Source organism: Trachypithecus francoisi, unplaced genomic scaffold, assembly GCF_009764315.1.
Source record: "Trachypithecus francoisi isolate TF-2019V2 unplaced genomic scaffold, Tfra_2.0 Lachesis_group3, whole genome shotgun sequence".
Taxonomy (NCBI): domain Eukaryota; kingdom Metazoa; phylum Chordata; class Mammalia; order Primates; family Cercopithecidae; genus Trachypithecus; species Trachypithecus francoisi.
The window spans coordinates 122,015,451-122,040,978 of record NW_022681468.1 but is presented as its reverse complement, the minus strand read 5'-3'; the positions used below and the strand labels follow the sequence as shown (position 1 = coordinate 122,040,978).

General features: G+C 35.9%; 1 protein-coding gene across 7 annotated transcripts in view; it reads left to right on the top strand.

Annotated features, from left to right (window-relative positions):
* IQCH (IQ motif containing H) overlaps positions 1-25,528 on the top strand; it is a 256,264-nt gene that overhangs the window by 93,255 nt on the left and 137,481 nt on the right. For all 7 annotated transcript variants that reach the window (XM_033189642.1, XM_033189645.1, XM_033189641.1 and 4 more), the window contains exon 8: positions 23,495-23,571. In XM_033189642.1, coding sequence (XP_033045533.1) covers positions 23,495-23,571 — 77 coding nt within the window. The remainder of the gene's footprint in view (positions 1-23,494; positions 23,572-25,528) is intronic.

Sequence of the window (25,528 nt, the reverse complement as noted above, 5' to 3'; positions counted from 1 at the left end):
ATCCCAGCACTTTGGGAGGCCAAGGCAGGTGAATCATCTGAAGTCAGGAGTTTGAGACCAGCTTGGACAACATGATGAAACCCTGTCTCTACTACAAATACAAAATTAGTGGACGTGGTGGCTCATGCCTGCAATCCCAGCTCTTTGGGAGGCTGAGGCAGGAGAATCGCTTGAAACCGGGAGGCAGAGGTTGCCGTGAGTGAAGATCACGCCACTGCACTCCAGCCTGGGCAACAAGGGCGAAACTCCGTCTCAAAAAAATAAATAAATAAATAAAAATAAATTAACTTTAGCCATCTTTGTAAATTACATATTGAGGGCCTGTGTTCTCTGTGTGTGTTAGAAGGTTCATATTTTCAAAGGGCTTACAGTTTGACTGGGGAAACAAGACAGATATAATAAAGATAAATAACGATATAAAGTAACATGGAACAAAAACCAAATGGATGTTAAAGCCTAGTGCCACAGGAGTTCAGAGTAATAATTGCTGAGGGCTGAGATAATGGAAGAAGATTTCAAAGAAAGTACTGGATGAAACAGGGTGCTAGAGAGAAGCACCGACCACCTGGGAATCTAGTAACTCGTTGCAGAATCTTGGGCAAACCATTTACTTTCTCTGGGCTGCAGTTTTCCCAGTCATATAATGATAGGTTTTGGCTGAATTAATTCATATTTAATTATTTGTTATATAAATAAGTTTTTCCTAATATTTAAAAATACATAAATATTTGTTGAGTTGTTGTTTTATCCACAGTAGCATCTAGGTGCTGGAGATCCAGCAGAAAATGTCAGACAACGGTTCTGTTCTCATGGTGTTTATATTCTAGAGGGAGACAGGTAATAAGCAGATAAGTAAATGAGAATTTAAGCTAGTGATAAATGCTAGAAATAAAACAATATGGGTTAGAGAATGATAAGGAGGGGACTACTTTGCTTGTGAGAGAAGGGTCAAGGAATGTCTCTCAGAAGAGATAGGAGGCTTGAGCTGAGATTCAAATGATGAAGAAAAGCCAGTCATGTAAAGATGTAGAGAAGAGCATTTTAGATATATGACAGCACAGGGACAAAGGCCCTGAGGACTAAGAGGGAATGAGCAAGAAGGCCAAACCATGAGCAAGGGAGAAAAAGGGAAGAGATGAAGGTGGAGAAGTAGAGAGGGATTACGTGCTGTAGGCTAGAGCCAAGACTGAGTTGTCCTCAATATTTACTCTTCCCTACCTCCATAGTAATAGAATTGTGGGTCGGCACATGTCATTTTAACTGAAGACATTTCCCAGGCCTACTTGCTGCTGGGTGTGCCATGTGAGGAGGCTGTGGACAATGAAGATGTTAAGCAGAAGTAGGGTGAAAAAGTTCTGGACTGTGCTCCTTAGAGAAAAGAAGCATAGCCCCTCTTTTGCCTTTCCTTCTTCTGGCTAGCTGGGATGCAGATGTGATGATGAAACTTGGGCACGCATTTTGGAGCCAGAGATGGAACTCCATGTTGAGTCTTGCAGAACTGCCCTGCCAACCCAGGACTGTCTTCCTTTGAACTGTGTATGAGAGATAAAGAACCCTTAATTTATTTAAACGACTCAGTGTATCTTTAAGATCTTTCTTTTTAAATACCTTAGACTATACTAGAATCAGCATGGCAGCCTTCCAAACCACAGTGAAGAGTTACATTTAATTCTGCCAACAGAGAGAACCCACTGAAGGATTTAAACAGAGTATGGGATGATCTGATGTATGTTTTAATAACTGTTTTGCAGATAACAAATCATAGTGGGAGCTTGGAGAGTAGTTAAATGACTATTGCTGTAAACCAGGTGAGAAATAATGGTGGATATGAGGAGGATGGTATCAATGGCAATGAAGAGCAGTAAACAAATTCAGGTTATATTTTGGTGGAAGCATGAGGACTGACTATTGAATAGGAGTGAGGGAAAGAGAGGCATCAAGCATAAATATATATGAATATATGAATGAATATCTGTGAATGTGCTTCAATTTTGTATTCATTCTAGTGTTGATGGGAATTTTAGTGGTTTATACTATAGAGCTATTAGGAATAATACTACTATGAACATTCTTTTTTTTTTTTTTCTTTTTGAGACGGAGTCTCGCTCTGTCGCCCAGGCTGGAGTGTGCAGTGGTGTGATCTCGGCTTACTGCAACCTCCACCTCCTGCAATTCTGTCTCGGCCTCCTGAGTAGCTTGGACTACAGGCACACACCACCACGCCCAGCTAATTTTTGTATTTTTAGTAGAGACGGAGTTTCAACATATTTGTCAGGCTGGTCTCGAACGCCTGACCTCAGGTGACCCACCCACCTTGGCCTCCCAAAGTGCTGGGAGGACAGGCGTGAGCCACCGTGCCCAGTCATTATGAGCATTCTTGTACTTTTAATGCCTTAATTATTAATTCTTGCCTTTTAATGCACATATGTAGGTATCTTTTAATGCACATATGTAGCCTTTCTATTGAAGATATATTAAAAAATGGAATTACTGAGTCTTAGTGTTTATATATGATCAGATTTAATAAATACTGCCAAACAGTTTTCCAACGTGGTTACACTGACTTATTTTCCTACTGGCAGTATATGAGTGTTCCAGAATATTCATCTTTGTCAACACTTGATATTTCTTCAGTTTTTAAAACTTTAGCCATCCTGAAGAGTCTGTTGTGGTATGTCTTTGTGGGTTTAATTTCTACTTTCCTGATGACCAGTAAAATTGAGCAAGTTGTTTTGATAATGCATATTGGTCATTTGAGTATCCTCTCTTGTAAGGTGATTTAAGACTTTAACCCTTTTTTTTTTAATTGGATTGTCTTTCTTTTTCTTAGTGATTTATAGGAATTACTAGATATTCTGGATACTAATCTTTTATCAGTTACATGTATTGCAAATAATTTTTCCTACCCTGTGGCTTGGCATTTCACTGTTACTGTTTTTTTTTGTTTTGTTTTGTTTTTTTTACTTTTCATTTTGAGATAATGGTAGATTCACATGTAGTTGTAAGAAAAAATGCAGAGATCCTTTGTACTCTTTACACAGTTTTTCCCAATAGTAACATGTTGCAAAACTGTAATATAATATCACAGGTGCGATATTGATGCAGGCAAGATATAGAACAGTTCCATTACAAGGATTCCTCATAGTGCCCTTTTATAGCCATACTTGCTTCCCTCCAGCCCTACACCCCCTTAATCCCTGGCCGCCAATAATCTATTCTGTGTTTCTATAATTTTGTCATTTCAAGCATGTTACATAAATGGATTCTAAATGGACAATTCTAAATCATCCTAATACAGTGAATTTTAGAACTGGCTTTTTTCATTCAATATAAATCTCTGGAGAGTCATTCAGATTGTATTAATAGTTTATTCCTTTTAGTTAATAGGTTATATTAATAAATATATGTAATTACATTAATAACTTTATTGCTATTATTGATAATTTAGTCCTTATATTGATAGTTTATTCCTTTTTATTGCTGGGCAGAATTCCATGTTAGAATGTACCACAGTTGTTAAACCATTGACCTGTTGAAGGACATATGGATTATATCCAGTTTTGAGCTATTATTAATAAAGCTGCCATAAACATTTGTATACAGGTTTTTATATACACATATGTTTTTATTTCTTTAGAATAAATGCCCAGGACTATAATTGCTGGGTCTTATGGTAACTGCATTTTTATTTCCTCTGCATATATTTGGAGCCATGTCATATAGTGTTATAACTTTTGTTTTAACCATCAAGTATAATTTAGAAAACTGAAGAAGAAAAGGAAAGTCTGTTGCTTTTATCCTATTTTTGCTTATCGTATTATTTCTTTTTTCCTAATGTTCCCAAGAGTTTTTAACTTTATCATTTGCCTTCTGTTTAGAGAATTTTCTTTAGCCATTCTTTTAGAGTCATTATACTAATGAAAAATTATCTTCATTTTCCTTAATCTTAGAATGTCTTGCTTTCCCTCTTTATTCCTGAAGGATGTTTTCAGTAGGTATAGGATTCTGAGTTGACAATTCTTTTCTTTCAGCACTTGGGAAAAAAAAAAAAAAGTTGTGCCACATGCTTTTGGCTTCCATGATTTCTGATGAGATCTGCTTTTGAATTGTTTTTCTCCTGTAGATAAGGTGTTGCTTTTCTCCTGCTGCTTTTAATTTTTGTTCTCAATTTTTAGTTTTCAGAAGTTTGACTATGATGTGTCTTGGTGTGGGTTTCTTTAGGTTTATTCTGTTTTAGTTTGGCCCAGCATCTTGAATCTGTAGATTTATGTCTATTGCCAGATTTAGGAAGCTTTCAGCCATTATTTCTTTGTGTACTTTTTTTAGCCTTGACCCCTACCTCCTCTTTATCTAGGACTATGATGATACAAATGTTAGATTTTTTGGATATAGTCTCACAGGTCCTTGAGGCTGTGTTCTCTTTTCTAGTTTGTTTTTTCTCTTTTGCTCAGATTGGGCGATTTCTATTCTTCTACCTTCTAATCTCATCCACTGGATTTTGTATTTAGGTTACTGTAGTTTTCAGTCCTAAAATTTTCATTTGGTTCCTTTTTATATATTCTGTTTCTTTGTGGAGACTTTCTGTTCCTTTTCTAAGACTATATTTTTCGCTTGTTTCCACACAGTCAGCAATTGCTTGTGGAAGGATTTTTATGGTGGCTGCTTTAAAATCTTTGTCAGGTAATTCTAACATCCTTGTCATCTCACTGTTGGTATCTATTCATTATCTTTCTTCATTCAGTTTGAGGTCTTTCTGGTTCTTGGTATGATGAGTAATTTTCAATTGAAATCTTAGCATTTTGAATATTATATTATGAGACTGTTTCTTATTTAAATCTGTTTTTAGCTAGTACTCCTAACACACTTATTTATTCCCCATGCATTTAAGGAATAAGTCCAATTAGATGTGAAATAGCATCCCATTTATGTATTGCTGGATTTCATTTGCTAATATTTTGGTTTTGATTTTTGCATTTTTGTTCATATGTGAGACTGGCCTAAATTTATTCCTTTCCTGTAATGTTTTCCTTAGGTTTTAATATCAATGTTAGTTTTGCCACAGTGAGTGTGATCTTTTTTTATATTCTCTGGAAAAGTTTGGATACAACTGGTACTACTTCTTTCTTAAATGTTTGGAATAATTTACCAATGAATCCATGTAGTTTTCTTTGGAAATAGGCTTAGGATTGAGAAATTTTCTTTAACAAATACAGGGCTTTTTTGTTATTTTGTCTGTGTCAGTTTAATAAGTTAATTTTGTACAAGGAATTTGTCCATGTCATCTAAATTTTCTAATTTGTTACAATAAAGTTGTTTACCGTATTCTCTATTTTGTAATGTCTGTAGCATCTGTGATGATGTGCTTTCTCATTCCTATTGTTGGTTACTTCTATCTTCCTCATTTTTTTTTATCAGTATCTCTAGGTGTTTATTGATTTTTTGGTATTTTCAAAGAACCAGATTTTGACCTTATCGATCCTTTCTACTATATATTTTTAATTTGATTGGCATAAGTTATCTTTACCATTTCTTCACTTTCTTTGCTTTTAATTTTTTTATTTGTGTAAACTATTGGCACACATGCTTAGCTTATTAAGTTTCAAGTGTTATTTGTTTCTCATATATAAATTGAAGGCTATAAATTTCACACAAAGCCTACTTTAGTAAGTTTGTTATGTCATATTTTCATTATCATGTATTTCAGATTATTTCCTTATTTCCATTTTCATTTCTTCTTTGACTAATGGGATATTTAGAAGTGTATACAATTGAGTAGTTTTTAGCTATCTTTTTTGTTATTGATTTATAGCCTAATTTCATTTTTTAGAGAGCATATTCTGTATGTTTTCAGTTATTTGAAATCTGACTTGCTTTTTGACCCTAGCATATGAAGACTTTAGGTAAACTGTCCATGTGCATTTGAAAATATGTTTTGTATTTGTTGGATGCGGTTTTCTGCATATATTCAATTAATTCAACTTAATCATGTTATTCAAATCTATCTCTATTTTGCCTATTTTATCAATTGCCAAGAAAGGTATGTTAAAGTCTCAAGCTATGCTTGTAAATTTGTCTATTTCTCTTTATTTTTTAGTTCTACCACTTTTTTCTTCAGATCACACATATCTTTAATTTAGTCCTTTACAGAAAGAATCTTTTTCCCATAAAAAGTAAGAATTAAGTGCACATCATTTTAAATAGGAGTGAACAAACTTTTTTTGTAGAGGGCCAGGTAGGAAATATTATAGGCATTGCATGCCACATATTATCTCTGTCATATATTCTTCTCCTTTTATTTAAACCTCTCTTAAAAATGTAGCAACAGTTCTTAGCTTGAGAGTCATACAAAAACAGACTGCAGGCCAGATTTGGCATATGGACCATAGTTTGCCATCTCCTGACTTTTAAGTATTAAAATTAATGTGTTCCAGTAGTTATATCAAGAACCAAATAAAAAAATCAATTGGTATATTTGCACACCTACAATATGCTCAGGGACAAAAATATAAAATAAATGTAATATAGCTACTATCTAGAATTACTTTAGATAGTATAATTAGAAAAAATGCACACATGAAAAAGACCATATTAAATACAAAACAATATGTTCTGAGTATTTTTAATAGCTAAATCTTATAGTTAAAACAGAGAATAAGGGAGTACATGAAGGGCATAGCTAATGAGCAGCAGAAAAGTTAGATAGTAGAGGATCACTGAAAGTCTTTATGGATAGAGACCTCTTTGAACTAGACCTTGAGACATGAAATAACAGAGAAAATAGAAAATAACATGAACATAGGTGACAGGGAATTTGGAACTTGTGGGACAATGAAGGTAACCACAACAACAAAACCCACAACCAGTTCAACTTCCAACCATACCCAGTCACCCACCCTAATGCCCTAGAAGAAGAAGACTACCATTTCCAGGCATAAATGCTATTTACCTCAGTTTTCACAGTTCTAAGCCCTATGTCTGGCAATTGGTAGAAGTTGTGAGACACAAAAAGCAGCTCACTGTCAAGAAACAAATCTGCAGGACCAGACTCAGAGACTAGATAATACAGCTATTAGGGAATTTAAAATAACTATGATTAATATGTTGAAGACTAAGTGGAAAAATGAGACACGTGTGAACTGCTAGAGGTTTTCAGCAGGGAGTTGAAAAGTATAAGAAAGAATCAAATAGAAATGTTATAAATAAACAGCCTTGGAACATATAAAGAATGGCTTCAATGTGTTCATCAGTAGAATAAACACAACTGAGGGAAAAAGATCAGTGAACTTAAGGATAAGTCAAATGAAATCACACAATTGAAACACAAAGAGGAGGAAAAGCAACAATAACAGAGCAATTGATAACCATGGGACAATAGCAAACCTTTTAATATGTGTGGATTTGGAATCTCAGAAGAACAGAGAATAGGGCAGAAGAAATATTTGAAGAGAAAATGGCCAGGAATTTTACCAAAGTGATGAACGACATCAAACCACAGATCCAAGAAGCCCACAAACAAGATAAATACAAGACACACACACAACACACACACACAGAGAGAGAGAGAGAGAGAGAGAATCATCATATTCAAACTGCTGAAAATAAAAATTAAGAGAAAGTCTTGAAGATAGCCAAACTAAAAATGTACATTACATACAGAGGAACAAAGATAAACATTACAGTATTCTTCTCATCAAACACTGTGCAAGTCAGGAAATAATACAGTGACATCTTTAAAGGGCTGAAAGAAAAAGAAGTTGTCAGGTCAGAATTCTACTTCCAACAAAAATATTTTTCAAAAGTGAAGGAGAAATAGACTTCTTTAGACAAATAAAAAGAGAGAATTCATCACCAGCAGAACTGCCCTATAGAATATGTTAAAAGAAGTTTCTCAGGCAGAAGGACTATAATACCGGAGAGAAATTTGGGTATACACAAAGAAATGAAGAAACCTGGAAATGACTAAAATGAAGCTAAATATAAAATACATGTTTCCTTATATTAAATTTATCCAAAAGATAACTGACTATAGCTCAGGGGTCAAAAAACTTACTCTTTAAAGGACTAGATAGGAAATAAGACTAGACAGTAAATAATGTAATGTTTCATTCCTTTGCAAGTTTCTTTGCATCTTCTTTTCCTCCTTATTTTTTCTTTTGCTGCCTCCTCCTTCTTCTCTTTCTTCTCATCCTTTTCCCCCTTCTCCTCCTCTTCCTTCTTCTACTTCTTGATCCTTTAAGAATGTAAAAACCATTCTTACCTCAAAGGCCATATAAATACTGTGAGCTTGATTTGGACTATGGGCCATAGTTTGCTAACCCCTTGTTTAAAGCAAAATTATTAGCAATGTATTGTGGCTTCACGGCATATGTAAAAGTAAAATATATGACAACAATAACACAAGGATGAGGGAGAAATTGATATATAACAATATATTGTTATAAGATCCTTATACATGAAATGTTCTAATATTAATTGAAGGTATATTGATTAATTGAAAGATGTTTTGTATATCCTGAACAACCATTAAAATATTTTAAAAAGAGGTTTAAATAATAATTTATGTAATGATAAAATGGAATCATAAAAATATTTACTCCAAAAGCAGAAAATTTGTGAAAATCATGAAGAAAACATGGAACAAATAGAAAGCTAACAAGATGTTAAATTTTAATGCAGCCATATGTATTAGTCTGTTTTCACACTGCTATAAAGAACTTCCCTGAGACTGGGTAATTTGTAAAGGAAAGAGGCTTAATTGACTCACAGTTCCACATGGCTGGGGAGGCCTCAGGAAGCTTACAATTATGGCAGAAGGGGAAGCAGAAACATCTTACATAGTAGCAGGCAAGAGAGAAGAGCAGGGGAAACCGCCACTTAAAAAAATCATCAGATCTTGTGAGAAGTCACTCACTATCATGAGAACAGCATGTGGGAACCTGCCTCCATGATCCATTCACCTCCCACCAGGTCCTTCCCCCAACAAATGGGGTTTACAATTCAGATTACAATTTGAAATGAGATTTGGGTGGGGACACAGGCAAACCATATCACCATATTAAGAATTGTAAGCAATCTTTGCATGATGGTGTGGGACCACACAAATGACTGTTTAAGCAGAAACCCTCCCAGGTAATTTAGAGTCAGTAGGAAAAATTACAATTGTTTCATGATCTTTATGATTTTTGTCAAAACATTAAAAACTTTATTCCTCTTTATTATAACTATGTGGGGCAATGAAAAAATAGTAAAATGAATATTTATTTAATATCCTATTATTCTAAACATTAGAAACATTGAAAATAAAGTGTTTTCTTTGTTAAAAAAAAGAATAGTTTTAAATAGTGCTTGCCTTTTTCTTCTTATCATTAACTTATGATATGGAGTGGTAATCTTTACTGTGGCTTGGTGCATTGTCATACTTCTTTCTAACTTTGAATCAGCTTCCAACTTGTTATCCTTTTCACTTTTAATATTATGAAATATCTCTGAGTCCCTTTAATATGAAATTTCTTTCCGGCATCACATCCTCTCAAACATGTACTTTCATCACAACCACTTTCCTCATTTATGTCAGTAAGTTAAACTTGACTATGTTCTTCTGGATGCATTACTAGAGTCTTTCAAATGGTGGCATTGTCTACATTCCTACAGTCAGCTATTTCTTCTATAATTCTACTTACAATATATTTCAATTTCACTTTGAGCACTATCAGTTTTCATTCTTTTGGTGTACTTTTAACCTCCTTAACCAACTCTGTCTTTCATTTGTACATTTTTTGTGGAAAAAAAATGATGCAGATTTATCACTGGGAGTCAAAGAGGCAATACTACTACATTATTTACAGTCTGTATGCAAACTCAAAAACAGATGCACAGTGACCAATGACTGACAGACTTTGAATGGAATGACTTGAATGGTCACTGATCTTGATATGCATCTGTCACTTATGTAGTGATTTGTGGAATAGCGTTCTAGCAGCAAAGTTTATATTTTATGCAATTACAATTTTATGGTAACTGAAATTTGAACTATGTTGGAGTACTGATGTTATTTAACTAAACTGTGGTAACTAGAATTTGTACGTACTGGAACAGTGCAAAGTGAAGGCTGTCTTTACAATAAGTGTGAATGTTCTAAATACACCAATTAAAAGACAGAGCTTGTCAGATTGGATAAATAAGCAAGACCCAACTGTATGTGGTCTCTAAGAATTGCAATGTAAATGTCGAGAAAGATAGGTTAAAATAGGAGTAGGGTGAGAAGTGACAAATCTTTCTATAGAAGAATTCCAAATAATGTATTTTTATTTATTTGTTTTTGAGATGGAGTTTCACTCTTGTTGCCCAGACTAGAGTGCAATGGTGCAATCTCGGCTCACTGCAACCTCTGCCTCCTGGATTCAAGCGATTCTCCTGCCTCCGCCTCCCAAGTACCTGTGATTATAGGTACCCATCACCACGCCTGATTAATTTTTTGTATTTTTAGTAGAGATGGGGTTTCACCATGTTGGCCAGGCTGGTCTCAAACTCCTGACCTCAGGTGATCCACCCATCTCGGCCTACCAAAGTGCTGGGAGTACAGCCGTGAGCCAGTGCGCCCAGCCCCAAATAATTTAAACAGTTACCTCCTCCTCCAGGAAATGGAGCTTATTTATCCACCCCTTCCCTCTCTTTGAATGTGAGCTGAATTTAGTGATTCACATCCAAATAATAGAGTATGGAAAGAAGAAAAATAGAAAATTTGCAGTGGAGAAACCTGGGAAACCCTGCCTTAACTGAATGACCAAGGATAATATCATTAGTCATAATTCAGGTTGATATCATGTGCCCCCTAATATGATATGATGAGGAAGGACTTCACCTTTATGTTATTCTACCCCAACAACCTATAACCACAGAGAAAAAAACATGAGAAAAGCATCAGACAAACCCACATTTCAGACATTCTACAAAATACCTGACCATACTCCTCAATACTGTCATGGTCATGAAAACAGGGAAAGACTGAGAAACTGTCACAGACCAGAAGAGCCTAAGGAGACATGATGACTAAATACCATGCAATATCCTGGATAAGATTCTGGAACAGTAAGAAGACATGAGTGTAAAAACTAGTAAAATCTGAATGAAGTCTTGAGTTTAGTTAATTATAATGTATCAATGATGATTTCTTGCTTTTGACAAATGGACTGTGGTAATGGAATATGTTAATATTAAGGGAAAGTGAATGACGGTATACAGGACTGTCCTAGAGTATCTAAAATTATTCCAAAATAAAAAGTTTATATATTTTTAATTCAAAAATAAATTATAGGACTAGACACAAATTAAATGTAAATTAAAAATTAATAAAAAGGAGAAAGATGGAAAAATATACTATACAAACAATAATGAAAAGAAAGCTGGATTGGCTCTATTACTATCAGATGAAGACACATTAATAGGAATAAACAGGTACATTGATGATAAAAGGATCAATCCAGCAAGAAGACAGACATTCCTAAATGTGTATGTACTTAAATACAGAGATATAAAATACAGGAAGCAAAAATTAATAAAACAGAAATAATAAATCCAGAATTATATCTCACAATAATCAATAGAACTAATAACCTCCCCCAAAAATAATACTATAGAACATAATAATACTATATCCCCAACCTTTTTGACACCAGGGACCAGTTTTCTGGGAAATAATTTTTCCACAGATAAGAGGTGGGGAGGAATAGTTTCAGGATGGAATTGTTCCACCTCAGATAATCAGGCATTAGATTCTCATAAAGAGTAAGCAACCTAGATCCCTCATATGTGCAGTTCATGATAGGGTTCTTGTTCCTGTGAAAATCTAATGCTGCTGCTGATCTGACAGGAGGTGTGAATTCAGATGGTAACGCTTGCTCACCTGCGACTCACCTCCTGTTGTGTAGCTCAGTTCCTAACGGGCCACAGTACCCAGTCTGTGGCCTGTGGGTTAGGGACCCCTGCTATAGAAGACTATAATATAACAGTATTATAGGCCATATAGACCATTATAGAGCATTAAAACACAACAGAACACACATTTACTTCAAATGCACATGGAACATTCACCAAAATAGACCATATTCTGGACCATAAAACAAATATTAACAAATTTAAAATAGTTAAAATCTTACACATTATATTCTCTGACCTGAACAGAATTAAACTTAAAAAGTAGAAAATCCCCCAAATGTAAAAACAGACTTCTAAATAACCCATGGATCAAAGAGGAAGTCACAGGGATATTAAAACAAATATTTTGAATTAAATGGGAATGACCACACAACGTACAGAAATTTGTAAGATGCAGCTAAAGTGTGCTTAAGAAAAATTTTTAGCATTAAATACTTTTATTAGAAAAGAAGAAAGATCTCAGATTAATGATCTAAGCTCCCACTCTAAAAAACCCAAAAAAGAAAAGCATATATACCTAAGCAAGCAGAGGATGGAAAATAGAAGTCAGTGAAATAAAAAAGAAAAAAAAGAAATTTAGTGAAACCAAACTGTGTTTCATGGAACATTTTTATAAAATTGGTAAGCTTCTAGACAGACTAACCAAGATTAAAAGAGAGAAGGCACAAATGACCAATATCAGGAACAAAAGAGGAGACATCATTACAAATCCTATAGACATTTAAAGGATGCTAAGAGAACACTATAAACAACTTTATGTCTATAAGTTTGACAGCTTATATTGATGGAGGAATTCTTTGAAAGACAGATACTACCTAAGCTCACTCCAGAAGAAATAGATAACCTGATTAGTCCTGTATTTATTAAACAAATTGACTTAGTACTTAAAAACATTGTAAAAAAAAAAAAAAAACGATACCATATGGCATCACTGGTGAATTCTACCAAACAAGAAAGAAATATTACCAATGTTACAGAAATTCTTCCTGAAAAACAGAATAGAGAGAAACACTTCCCAGATAATTTTATGAAGCTATCATCACTCTGATACCACAACCAAAGACTTTAGAAAAAACTACAGCCCAGTATTCTTTATGAAAATAGATGCAAAAATCCTTCACAAAATATAGCAAATTGAATCTAGTGCACGCGTGCTCTCTCTCTCTATATATATTTATATTTATATATATTTATATGTAGATATATGTATTTATATATTTTTTATATATAGAGAGAGATGATGTATTTTATACATATTACATCATGACCATGTGGGGTTTATCCTAGGAATGCAAGGCTGTTTGAACATTTAAATATCAATCATTATAAGTCACCATATGAATAGACCGAAGAAGAAAAACTATATAACCATCTCAATTAAAATAAATCAACATCCATTTGTATCAAAAACCCTAAGAAAATTAAGAATACAAGGGGACTTCCTCAAACAGATAAAAGATGTCTACAACTAATATCATAGTAGTGTTTGAATGAATGCTTTTCACCTAAGATCAGGAACAACACATGGTTGTGCACTCTCACCACTGCTATTCAACATTGTACTGAAGTTCCTAGCCAATGCAGTGAGGTAAGAAAAAGAAACAAAAGACATGCAGATTGGAAAGGAAGAAATAAAACTCTCTTTGCAAAGAGCACAATTACTACATAGAAACTCTCAAAGAAGCCATCACACACACACAAAAGCTAGTAGAACTAATAAGGGAGTTCAGCAAGGTTTGAGGACACAAGATTAACATACAAAAATAAATTGAATTTCAATTTGTTAGAAATGAACAATTGGAAATTGAATATTAAAAAAATACCATTAACGTAACACCAACAATTAAATACTTAGGTATAAAGCTAACAAATATTTGCAACATACGGATGCTGGATGCTATAAAACACTAATGAAAAAAAGTAAAAGAAGACCTAAATAAATTAGGAAGATTAGCCATGTTCATAGATTAGAAGACTCAGTATTTTTATAATTAATTTTCCCCAAATTGATCTATAAATTCAATGCAGTCCCAATCAGGATCTCAGTAAGATTTGTTGTAGATATTGAAAAGCTGATTCTAAAGTCTGTGGAAAGGCCAAGGAGCTACAATAGTTAGTACAATTTTGAAAGAGGAAAACAGCATTGGAGGACTCTTTACCTGAGTTAATATAAAGCTACAGTAATCAGGACTGTGTGGTATTGGCAAAAGGATAAACACAGAGATCAATAGAACAGAATAAAGAGTACAGAAATAGAACCACGCATACTTGGTCAATTCATTTTTGACAAAGATGCAAAGGCAATTCAATAGAGAAGGCATAATTTTTTCAACAAACTGTGCTGGAACAACTGGACATTTATATAAAAGGGAAAAAAAGAACCTTAACCCATTCCTTGTACCATGTACAAAAATTAACCCAAAATGGTTTGTAAAATTAAATATACAGCCTAAACTATAAAACTTTTGGAAGAAAACAAAGGGGAAAATTTTCTGTGTTCTTGAGTTAGGCAAAAATTTCTTACATACCACACCAAAGGCAAAATCCATAAAATGAAACAATGGATACATTGGACTTCATCAAAATTAAAAACTTCTCCTCTTTGAAACACCGTGTTAAAAAAATGAAAAGAAAAGCTATAGATTGGCCAGGCACAGTGGCTCGCGCCTGTAATCCCCACTTTGGGAGGCCGAGGTGAGTGGATCACTTGAGGTCAGGAGTTTGAGACCAGCCTGGCCAACATGGTGAAACCCCATCTCTACTAAAAAGACAAAAATTAGCCAGGCATGGTGGTGGGCACCTGTAATCCCAGCTGCTCGGGAGGCTGAGGCTTGAATCTGGGAGGCAGAGGTTGCAGTGAGCTGAGATTTTGCCATTGCTCCAGCGTGGTTAACAAGAGCGAGACTCCATCTTAAAAAAAAAGAAAAAAGAAAAAGAAAAACTATTGATTGAGAGTAAATATTTTAAAACAATAAGTGATCATGTATTTTTATCCAGAACATATAAAGAACTTTTAAAACTCAGTAATAAGAAAACAAACAACCCAATAACAGACAAAAGATTTGAACAGACACTTTGCCGAAGGAGATATATGGATAGTAAATAGATACGTGAAAGCATGCTTAACATCATTAGTCATTAGGGAAATGCAAATTAAAACCACAATGGGATACCACTACATGAGGATATGGAACAATTGCAACTCTCATTCCTTGCTGGTGGGGATGCAAAATGGTACAAAAACTTTGGAGAACAGTTTGGCAGTTATTTATAAAGTTAAACATGTATTTACTGTATGACCCAGCAATCTCACTCCTAGTTATCTATTTGCCCAAGAGAAATGAAAATATATTTACACAAAAACCTGTATATGAATGTTTGTAATATATGAATGTTGCTTTATTCATAATCACCGGAAACTGGAAACCACTTAGATGTCTCTCAGCTGATGAATTGAAGTACATCCATACAATGGAGTAAAACTTGCTCTAAAAAGGATCTAATTGCTGATACATGCAACAATAAAGATGAATCCCAAATGCATTATGCAAAGTGAAATAAGCCAAACTCAATAGGCTACACACTATATGATTCTATTTACATGACATTTTTAGAAAATGAAACAATGAAGACAGAAAACAGATCAAGAGTTGCCTGGGGATGGAGAGAGTACTTGATGGTAAAGGGGCATGCAGGAATTTTGGCAAGTATTGGAATTGTTTTTTTGTTTGTTGTTTGTTTGAGAATGGAGTCTTGCTCTTTCGCCCAGGTTGGAGTGCAGTGGCGCGATCTCGGCTCACTACAACCTCCGCCTCCCAGGTTCAAGCAATTCTCCTGCCTTAGCCTCCCAAGTAGCTGGGACTACAGACGCCCGCCACCACACCCAGCTAATTTTTTGTATTTTTAGTAGAGATGGAGTTTTGCCATGTTGGCCAGGATGGTCTCAATCTCCTGACCTCATGATCCACCTGCCTCAGCTTCCCAAAGTGCTGGGATTACAGGTGTTAGCCACTGCGCCCGGCCTGGAATTGTTTTATATCTTGATTGCGGTGATGGTTATATGACTTACACATTTGCCAAAACTCATAAAACTATACTAAAAAGGGTGAATTTTACTGTATGTAAGTAGTAACTCAGTAAGTCTGACTTTTAGAAAGAATATTGGGGGAGGGACACCTTCTTGACATGAAAGGAAAGCATAGGGAGCTGTACACAAAGCTGGAGAAGTGGAGTTCTAAGGAGATGGCCTGTGTGCATCAAACTAGAGATGCCAGGGCCCTCCTTGAAATACTGAATTAGAGTCTTGAAGTAGATATGCTACACATCACTGAATTCATTTCTTTTGGCTGCTGTAGAATATTCCATTTTTTTGTTTGTTCATTTATTTTACTTTAAGTTCTGAGATACATGTGCGGAACGTGCAGGTTTGTTACATAGGTATACTTGTGCCATGGTGGTTTGCTGCACCTATCAACCCTCATGTAGGTTTTAAGATCCACATGCATTAGGTATTTGTCCTAATGCTCTCCCTCCTGCTTCCCCCAAACCCCCAACAGGCCCTGGTGTGTGATGTTCCCCTCCCTATGTCCATGTGTTCTCGTTGTTCAGCTCCCACTTATGAGTGAGAACATGCAGTGTTTGGTTTTCTGTTTCTGTGTTAGTTTGCTGAAGATGATAATTTGAATAGACCATAGTTAATTTATCCAGTCTTCTGTTGATGAACTTCTGGGTTGATTTCAGCCTATGGTATTGTGAACAGTGCTGCCATGCATTCTTTCACATTTCCTACTGAGTATGCACAAGTATTTTTCTTGGTCAATAGGAGTGGAATAGGTCATGGGGTAGATGAACATTCAACTTGAGGAAGTAATGCCAAATTGTCTTTTAAAGTCATTGCATCAATTTACATTTCTACCTTCAGCGTGTAACATACTCTGTGAATTCACATCCTTGCCAACTCTTACTATAGTTATTATATCTTCCTAGTAAATAGGAATTTTTATCATTGCATATTGTCCTTCATTATCTCTGTAATTGCTTTTTAGCATAAATAGCTTTTTGTCTGTTAATATAGCCACTTCAGCTTCCTTTTGGTTATTGTTAACCTGGTATATCTTTTCTCATTTTTTTAACTTTTAATCTTTCTGTAGCCATATGTTTTAAGTCTGTCTTTTATAAATAGTATATAGCTGAATTTTAAAAAATTCATTCTGACTGTCATTATCCATTTAGCATTTACTGCATTTACAGTTATTCTAATTACTAATATATTTTGATGTATTTCTTCCATCTAGTCTATTTCTGTTTGTGCCCTGCCCTGTTTTGCTATTTCATTTTCTTTCCTTTATTGTCTTCTTTTGAATAGATTGTTTTTCCTCATTATACTTTTATTCCTCTATTATTTTGGAATTGATACATTCCTTTTCTATTCTTACTGTGATTAGCTTGTTATTTTCACATGCATATATTACTTATCAAAGTCTAAAGTTAATAAATATCTGTACTTTTTCCTTTAACAATATAAAAACCTCAGAACATTTTAACTCCATCTCCCTCCTGATGTAGAATCTATTTTTCCTATGTATTTTAGTTGTATCTTCTAAAAAAGTCCCACAAGACATTATTGTTAATGTTTTTTATGTAATCAATGTTTGTTATATTAGCCAACAGATTGTCACTGTCTTTGCTCTTCATTCATTCTTGCATCTCAGACTTTCAATACTGCATTCATTTCCAGCTCCCTAAATTATATTCTTTAAATTTCCACTAGTACAAGCCTGTTTCTACTGGTGGTAAACTCTGTCAACTTTTATTTGCCTCAAAATGTGTTTATGTCCTGACTTTTGAAAGTTATCTTGTTGGCACATTCAATATATTATTTCATTGTTTTCTAGCAATTATATCTGCTATTGAGGAGCCTGTGGACTATTGAGGAGTCAGTGGTAAATAGTGGCTAAAATTGTGGATGAAAACAATTTGTCTTTTGTTTCCTCTCTAGCTGAAATAAGTTCTTTTTATCTTTGGTGTTTTACAGGTTCATTGTGATGCATCTAGACATATAGGTCTTTTTATTTATCCTGCTTTGTATTTATTGGGATTCTTGAATCTGTAGACTAATGTCTTTCATCACTTCTTAGCAATCTCATCCATTATTTATATGCATTTAATAGAAAACAAGAACATCTCAGTACTTTGGGAGGCTGAGGTGGGCAGATCACGAGGTCAAGAGTTCAAGACCAGCCTGACCAAACTGGTAAAATTCCATCTCTACTAAAAATACAAAAATTAGCCAGGTGTGGTGGTGCACACCTGTAATTCCAGCTACTCAGGAGGCTGAGGCAGGAGAATCACTTGAACCCTGGAGGCGGAGATTGCAGTGAGCCGAGATCGTGCCACTGCAATCCAGCCTGAGTGACAGAGTGAGACTCCATCTCAAAAAAATAATAAAAAAAAAAGAAAATGAGAGCAATTAATAATAAGTGACCTAAGCCTAATTAAACACAAGAAGACAGGAAAAAAAAAAGCAGTAAACTAGAAAAAAAAGAAAGGAAATAATGAAAATAAAAGCAGACATTAAGAAAGTAAAAACAAAAATGACCCAAAAGAATTAAAAATTGACTTCTTTTTATTATTTATTTATTTATTATTTATTTATTTATTTTGAGGCAGAGTCTCACTCTGTAGCCCAAGCTGGAGTGCAGTGGCACAATCTCAGCTCACTGCAATTTCTACCTCCAGGGCTCAAGCGATTCTCGTGCCTCAGCCTCCCGAGTAGCTGGGACTACAGGTGCATGCCACCACGCCTGGCTAATTTTTTTGTATTTTAGTAGAGAGAGGGTTTTACCATGTTGCCCAGGGTGGTCTCGAGCTCCTGAACTCAGGCAATCCACCCACCTTGCCCTCCCAAAATGCTGAGATTACAGGCATGAGCCACTGTGCCCAGTCAAAAATTGGCTTCTTTAAAATAACATAAAACAGGCAGATCTCTGACAATAATGATAAAGAGAGGAAAAATAGAAGGCACAAGTCCACACTATTAAAATGAAAAATGTTCGCTAACTATAGATACAGTAGAATTAAAAAAAATCATAGTATGGTAACTTTACATTTTAAAATATGAAATGAAAAATTTCCTAGAAAAATGTAAACTACCAAAAATAACTTGAGAAAAACTAACAAACTTAAAACAATATCATTAGATAATTTGAATTGGTAGTCAAAAATCTCTGTCTTTTAAACACACATACACAGACACACACTCACATACTCTAATATGCCAGAGGAGAGAAGGCCTCAGGCCTTTTATAGGCAAGTTTTACCAACCTTAACAGGTCAGTTAATTCTTTTTATACTATTCCATAGGGGAAAAAAAAGAGGAAAAGCTTGTAAACTGATTTTATGGAGCTATTATAACTTTGCTACCAAAATTGAAAAAGCACAGTACAAGAAAAAATATACATAGATCAATCTTATTTAGGAACATAGAGGCAAAGATTCTAAATAAACATTAAAGTGTTCATCATAATCAAGGAAAAATGTAAGGAAAGTTCAACATCAGAAATATTTAGCAATATAATTCACCATATTAACATATTTAAAAAGAAAAAACCTCATGATCTCAATGTATACCAAAGGAAAAAAAAATCATTCAATACTATTCAACATTAATGATAAGGGAAAATCCTCTGGATGGAGTAGAATAGAAGAGAATTTTCTGAACCTGATTGTTGTTATCAACCAAAGCCCTAGAGCAAAAAATACTCCTAGTAGGGAAACTTTTGTAGCATTCCTTTTCTATTTCTCCATTAAAAGCAGAGACAAATCAAGAATGATCATTGTTGCCACCATTTTTGTACTGAGGTCCTAGCACAAGCAATAAGACAAAGTATGGAAGGAAGAGAAGAGGGAAGGAGGAAGAGAAGGGAACAGGTAGTACCAGTCAGGAATGCATATAATTATAAATATCAGAAAACTACCAGTGGCCTAAACAATGAGGAGTTTGTCTCATACACAAGAAATTGGGAAGTGCGAAGCCTAGGGATGGTGGTATTGATCAGCAGGGTTGTCATGGTGTTCTTTCTTTTCTTTTTTTGTTTTGTTTTGTTTGTTTTGTTTTTATTATTATACTTTAAGTTCTAGGGTACATGTGTACAACGTGCAGGTTTGTTACATATGTATACATGTGCCATGTTGGTGTGCTGCACCCGTTAACTCGTCATTTACATTAGGTATTTCTCCTAATGCTATCCCTCCTCCTTGTCCCCTCTCCACAATAGGCCCCGGTGTGTGATGTTCCCCTTCCTGTGTCCAAGTGATCTCATTGTTCAATTCCCACCTATGAGTGAGAACATGCGGTGTTTGGTTTTCTGTTCTTGCGATAGTTTGCTGAGAATGATGGTTTCCAGCTGCATCCATGTCCCTACAAAGGACACAGACTCATCCTTTTTTTGGCTGCATAGTATTCCATGGTGTATATGTGCCACATTTTCTTAATCCAGTCTGTCACTGATGGACATTTGGGTTGATTCCAAGTCTTTGCTATTGTGAATAGTGCTGCAATAAACATACATGTGCATGTGTCTTTATAGCAGCATGATTTATAATCCTTTGGGTGTATACCCAGTAATGGAATGGCTGGGTCAAATGATATTTCTAGTTCTAGATCCTTGAGGAATCGCCACAGTGTTTTCCACAATGGTTGAACTAATTTACAGTCCCACCAACAGTGTAAAAGTGTTCCTATTTCTCCACATCCTCTCCAGCACCTGTTGTTTCCTGATTTTTTAATGATTGCCATTCTAACTGGTGTGAGATGGTATCTCATTGTGGTTTTGATTTGCATTTCTCTGATGGCGAGTGATAATGAGCATTTGTTCATGTGTCTGTTGGCTGTATGAATGTCTTCTTTTGAGAAGTGTCTGTTCATATCCTTTGCCTACTTTTTGATGGGGTTGTTTGCTTTTTTCTTGTAAGTTTGTTTGAGTTCTTTGTAGGTTCTGGATATTAGCCCTTTTCTTTCTACTTTACCCTCTTTGGTTCGATTTCATCCTCATGCTTGCCATGTCATGGCCATAAGATGGTTTCTGCAGCCCTGGGCCTTACATACACATTCCAGGCCAGATCAAGGGGAAAACAGTGGTGTCAGTGTCTTCCCAGAAGCCTTGGGGTGAACTTTCCCTTACATTTCACTGCTCACTGTTAGCTACAAGAAAGGCTGGGAAAGTGGATGTCCAGGGATAGGGTCAGAGCTAACATTAGGATTATAGACATACTTATACTAAATAAATACTTAGAATGATGTTATGCTTATTCTAATGCATTCATGGAAATTCTGTTCTTCTTTGTTGGATTTAAGTATATATATTTAATATTTGAGGCATACTAAAAACTTATGTATTGTTTATCTTGTTAAAATTTAACTGCATGTTCTTTTAAAAACAATTTTTTTTCTAATCTGACAATGCTAGGAGTTGGGCATATCGTCACTCTGAAAAAACTGGGGCTCTAAAATTAGTAATAACTGGCTGGGCGTGGTGGCTCATGCCTGTAATACCAGTACTTTGGGAGACCAAGGCGGGGGGATCACAAGGTCAGGAGATTGAGACCATCCTGTCTAACACGGTGAAACCCCGTCTCTACCAAAAATACAACAAAAAAATTAGCCGGGCGTGGTGGCGGGTGCCTGTAGTCCCAGCTACTTGGGAGGCTGAGGCAGGAGAATGGCTTGAACCTGGGAGGCAGAGCTTGCAGTGAGCCGAGATCGTGCCACTGCACTCCAGCCCAGGCGACAGAGTGAGACTCTGTCTAAAAAAAAATAATAATAATAATAACTACCACAGAAGCATACAAGTTTGTCCAAAAAGACAAGGATTTTTTCCTCTACATTAACTCTGGCAAAATTTACCAAACAGATTTTTCCAGCAAGGAAATTGAGTAGCAAAATAGGCAGTGCATTAGGATACAGTTTTGTAAACATGCAGACACATTCTTCAAATGCATGTGTCTCATAAAATCCAAGGCTACAAGAAATTATAATTTAGTGATAGCATTTCTGCAGACAACTAAGAAAATTCTTATTGATATCATTAACTGTGGATTAGCCATGTGAAATTACTTATCCTTGAGATCTTTATCCTACCAAATTATATTAAAATTTTACTAAAATCCTTTAGAAGTTATGCCCACTTGAAAATTTCTCAGCTGCTATTTTGTTTGAACATGGGAATTTAGCCATAAATCTCACTTGTCTGAAGAACCTGAAAGCTAAACAAAAATTGTACTGAGTCTGCAGACAATAGGAATAACAAATTTTACTGGTGAATCTGTGGATTCAAAGCAGGCTGAACACAGGATGTGGACTTACCTTCAGAAGTGGGAGAGCAAACTCCAAAGTGGACACCAGGGAAGGAGAGCATAGAACTGAAGGCAAAAACTATAGCCTTAAAATGGGGTCTTCATACATACTGGCCAGGGGAGAGTGAGGACTTCAAGTCACAGGGAAGCTTGCCGGAAGCCAGGGAAACCAGAGGAGTGTAAAAATGGGTTGGTCAAATGCAACAAATAAATCCCTTTTGTGAAGGTGAGTTTCACTGAAAAGGCTCTACAGTTTTTCCTACTTTTTAAAAAAGGGCTGAAGATATTCCTTGCAGCTCAGTTGAGGCAATCTAGGAGAACCAAGTCCTCAAAGTGAGATTCTAAATTATGTATTGATATCCTTTACTAGTGTGCTGTTTTTGATCAATATCTGTCAATTCCTTCTAAGATTGTTGTCATAGAAAACTGACAGAAAAGGGGGTTGAGCTGAAGGAATTGAGCTGAAAGAAGCCTCACTTCTTTTATTCAATTAACCATTTAAATAAATTATTTGTTCTCTTTCTTGGGAAGAGTATTATAAGGATTTTTCTCCCCTGAGAATGTCAGACTTGGGCTTTTGGTAAAGGGCAGTCAGGTTTGCTGCCAGGCAGTAGGAGAGATGTGATTGAGACAGCATTGTCTAGCATGTGGGCCCATTCTTCCTCAACCACGGACTAGGTGTGTTCTCTAAAAGTTGCTGCTTATAGACTTAACTAATTTCAAAAATAATCTTTATGGTGCTTTTCACTTGTATCACTTCCCTCAGTCATTTAAATTTTTTAGAAACTTTTTTTTTACACAATAGAACAGTCCATATGTAGCTATGTTAAATCACCTTTTACATGAACCTGGGAATCTGGCTATTTAAAGAAATCTTCTAACAAAGCATTCTATAAGACAGATATTACTCTCTAATTTGCCTGCTTTTGAAATGTACCTGCTTTTAAAATTTGCCCTTTTATCTAGGCAATTTGCATAAGGCTGGCTGACCTTATATTCTAATAGAACTGTTGCCCTCCCATGCTCTTGGCTTCCTTTTGAAGTCAGTGATCATAGCTGTTTCACTGAATGAATACAGAAAGAAAGGTAGTGAGTGCACAGTGGGTGACAGAGCCATTTGACTTTCAAGGTACAAACCCAATAGCATCCAACAAGTGACTCAGCCTCTTCTTCTGGAAAAGATAACATGTACCGTCTTCATCCACAGCCACTTTCACTGTACCTCGGGAACCACCGCCATCTCCAGCACAGGTGAAGTTCTTTCCCAAGAAACACAGATCAGAGGTATTCATATTCCTCACTACAGAAAGAAAATTGTTCTTATTTACAACATTTTCTGTGAGATTTTTGGTGCTTTACATATGTTATTGAGTTGTACCTTCAACCTAGAAATAAGTGCTTTTTCAGCTGTTGCTGGTATGCACTTGACTTTCAAAAGGGAAATTGTACAAGTTAACTCTAGCATAATGTTATTGGTGGAGTCTAAAAAATTCAATCATGTTGCATCATTGCAAGATTAACTACATGACTGGGTCCACTTCTAATACTAACTGGTCAGGAGTCCAGTAGCTATTGCTTTGTATCCAAATTTGTGTGGTATAGGATGTCTTATTGTGAGGTTCTACTGTATTTCATTTGTCTTTAAATACAGTTTAAAAAGGCAAGATCTCCAAACATAGAATACCTTAATGAAGCAGGGGAAAGAATTCTGCATTATTATTATTATTATTATTTTGAGACAGTCTCACTCTGTCGCCCAGGCTGGAGTGCAGTGGCACAATGTCGACTCACTGCAACCTCTGCCTCCTGGGTTCAAGTGATTCTCATGTCTCAGACTCCCAGGAAGCTGGGATTACAGGTGCCTACCATCATGCCCGGCAAAGTTTTGTATTTTTAGTGGAGACAGGGGTTTCACCATTTTGGCCAGGCTGGTCTCAAACTCCTGACCTGAAGTGGTCCATCTGCCTCGGCCTCCCAAAGTGCTGGGATTATAGGTATGAGCCACCACGCCTGGCCTTTCTTTTCTTTTTTTTTAACCATCATGTGGCATGTGGCACTTCCTTTTCTTTCTTTCTTTTTTTAGAGATGGAGTCTTGCTCTGTCACCCAGGCTGGCGCAATCTCGGCTCACTGCAACCTCTGGCTCCCAGATTCAAGCGATTCTCATGCCTCAGCATCCCTAGTAGCTGGGATTACAGGCATGTACCACCACTCCCGGCTAATTTTTTGTATTTTTAGTGAAGACAGGGTTTCTCTATGTTGGCCAGGCTAGTCTCGAACTCCTGGCCTCAAGTGGTCCATTTGCCTCGGCCTCCCAAAATGCTGGGTTTGTGGGCATGAGCCACCACACTGGGCCAAATTCTATATTCTTTAACATTAACTCCTCACAGTACAATCTAATTCATTCTTATGGAGATTCCCCCAGTTTCAGTGTGCTGGACTTTTGTACCTTGCTTTCTTATGTTTATGGGCTGCAGACAGACTTGTGATTTTTGAAACTTTTCACCACAGAAAGGAGACAGCTGGCACTGTCTTTTTCTGGCTTCCCTTATGTGGAAAGTGGTCATGTTTTCAGCTGCTCTTATAAGAAAAAAGGAGAAATTGAAGAGTGGCACAAGAGAAATTAATCCTAGACTGCTACCTGCTCTTCTCAGACTTTCATCTTTCAATACTGAAATCATCAAGAGGTTTCACTGTATTTTCAGCACTGGTGGGCTGTGTCCCCTTAAGAAATTTCCAGGCTATTTATGTAGCAGCATGTCATGTGACACCCCAGTTGCCATGGCAAATATTTGTATTTCATGAAAAATGTGAGTAAAGAAAATCAATGTAAATGGCCAAATCCCAAGACAGACAGGCCTTCAGGCGAGTGTTTGGCCTGCACCATTATTGTTTCAAATTCAGCTGTTTAACAGGCTGTGAGAAGGCCATGGGCTAATGTGCATAATAGGAACAGGCGGAGGCACCTGTTTTGATTCTCACCCTGTTGGAGTGCTCAGGTCCCACAGTTTTATAGATAACAGATCTACAGGTAATACAAATATTATGACTAGGTTTTAGCCAGTAAATGGTTTACCTCGAAAAAATAGTTTTAAATAATGACATATTTTCTGAATGCTAATGAGCCCTGGCTTTAATTTCCTTTATTGACTTCACAAAGCTCTCCCCAACTGCTGGAAACAGTAATATTTAATGACTTTTTCCTGTGGTCCGAGATTGGTACAGCATTTCTAAACTGACTC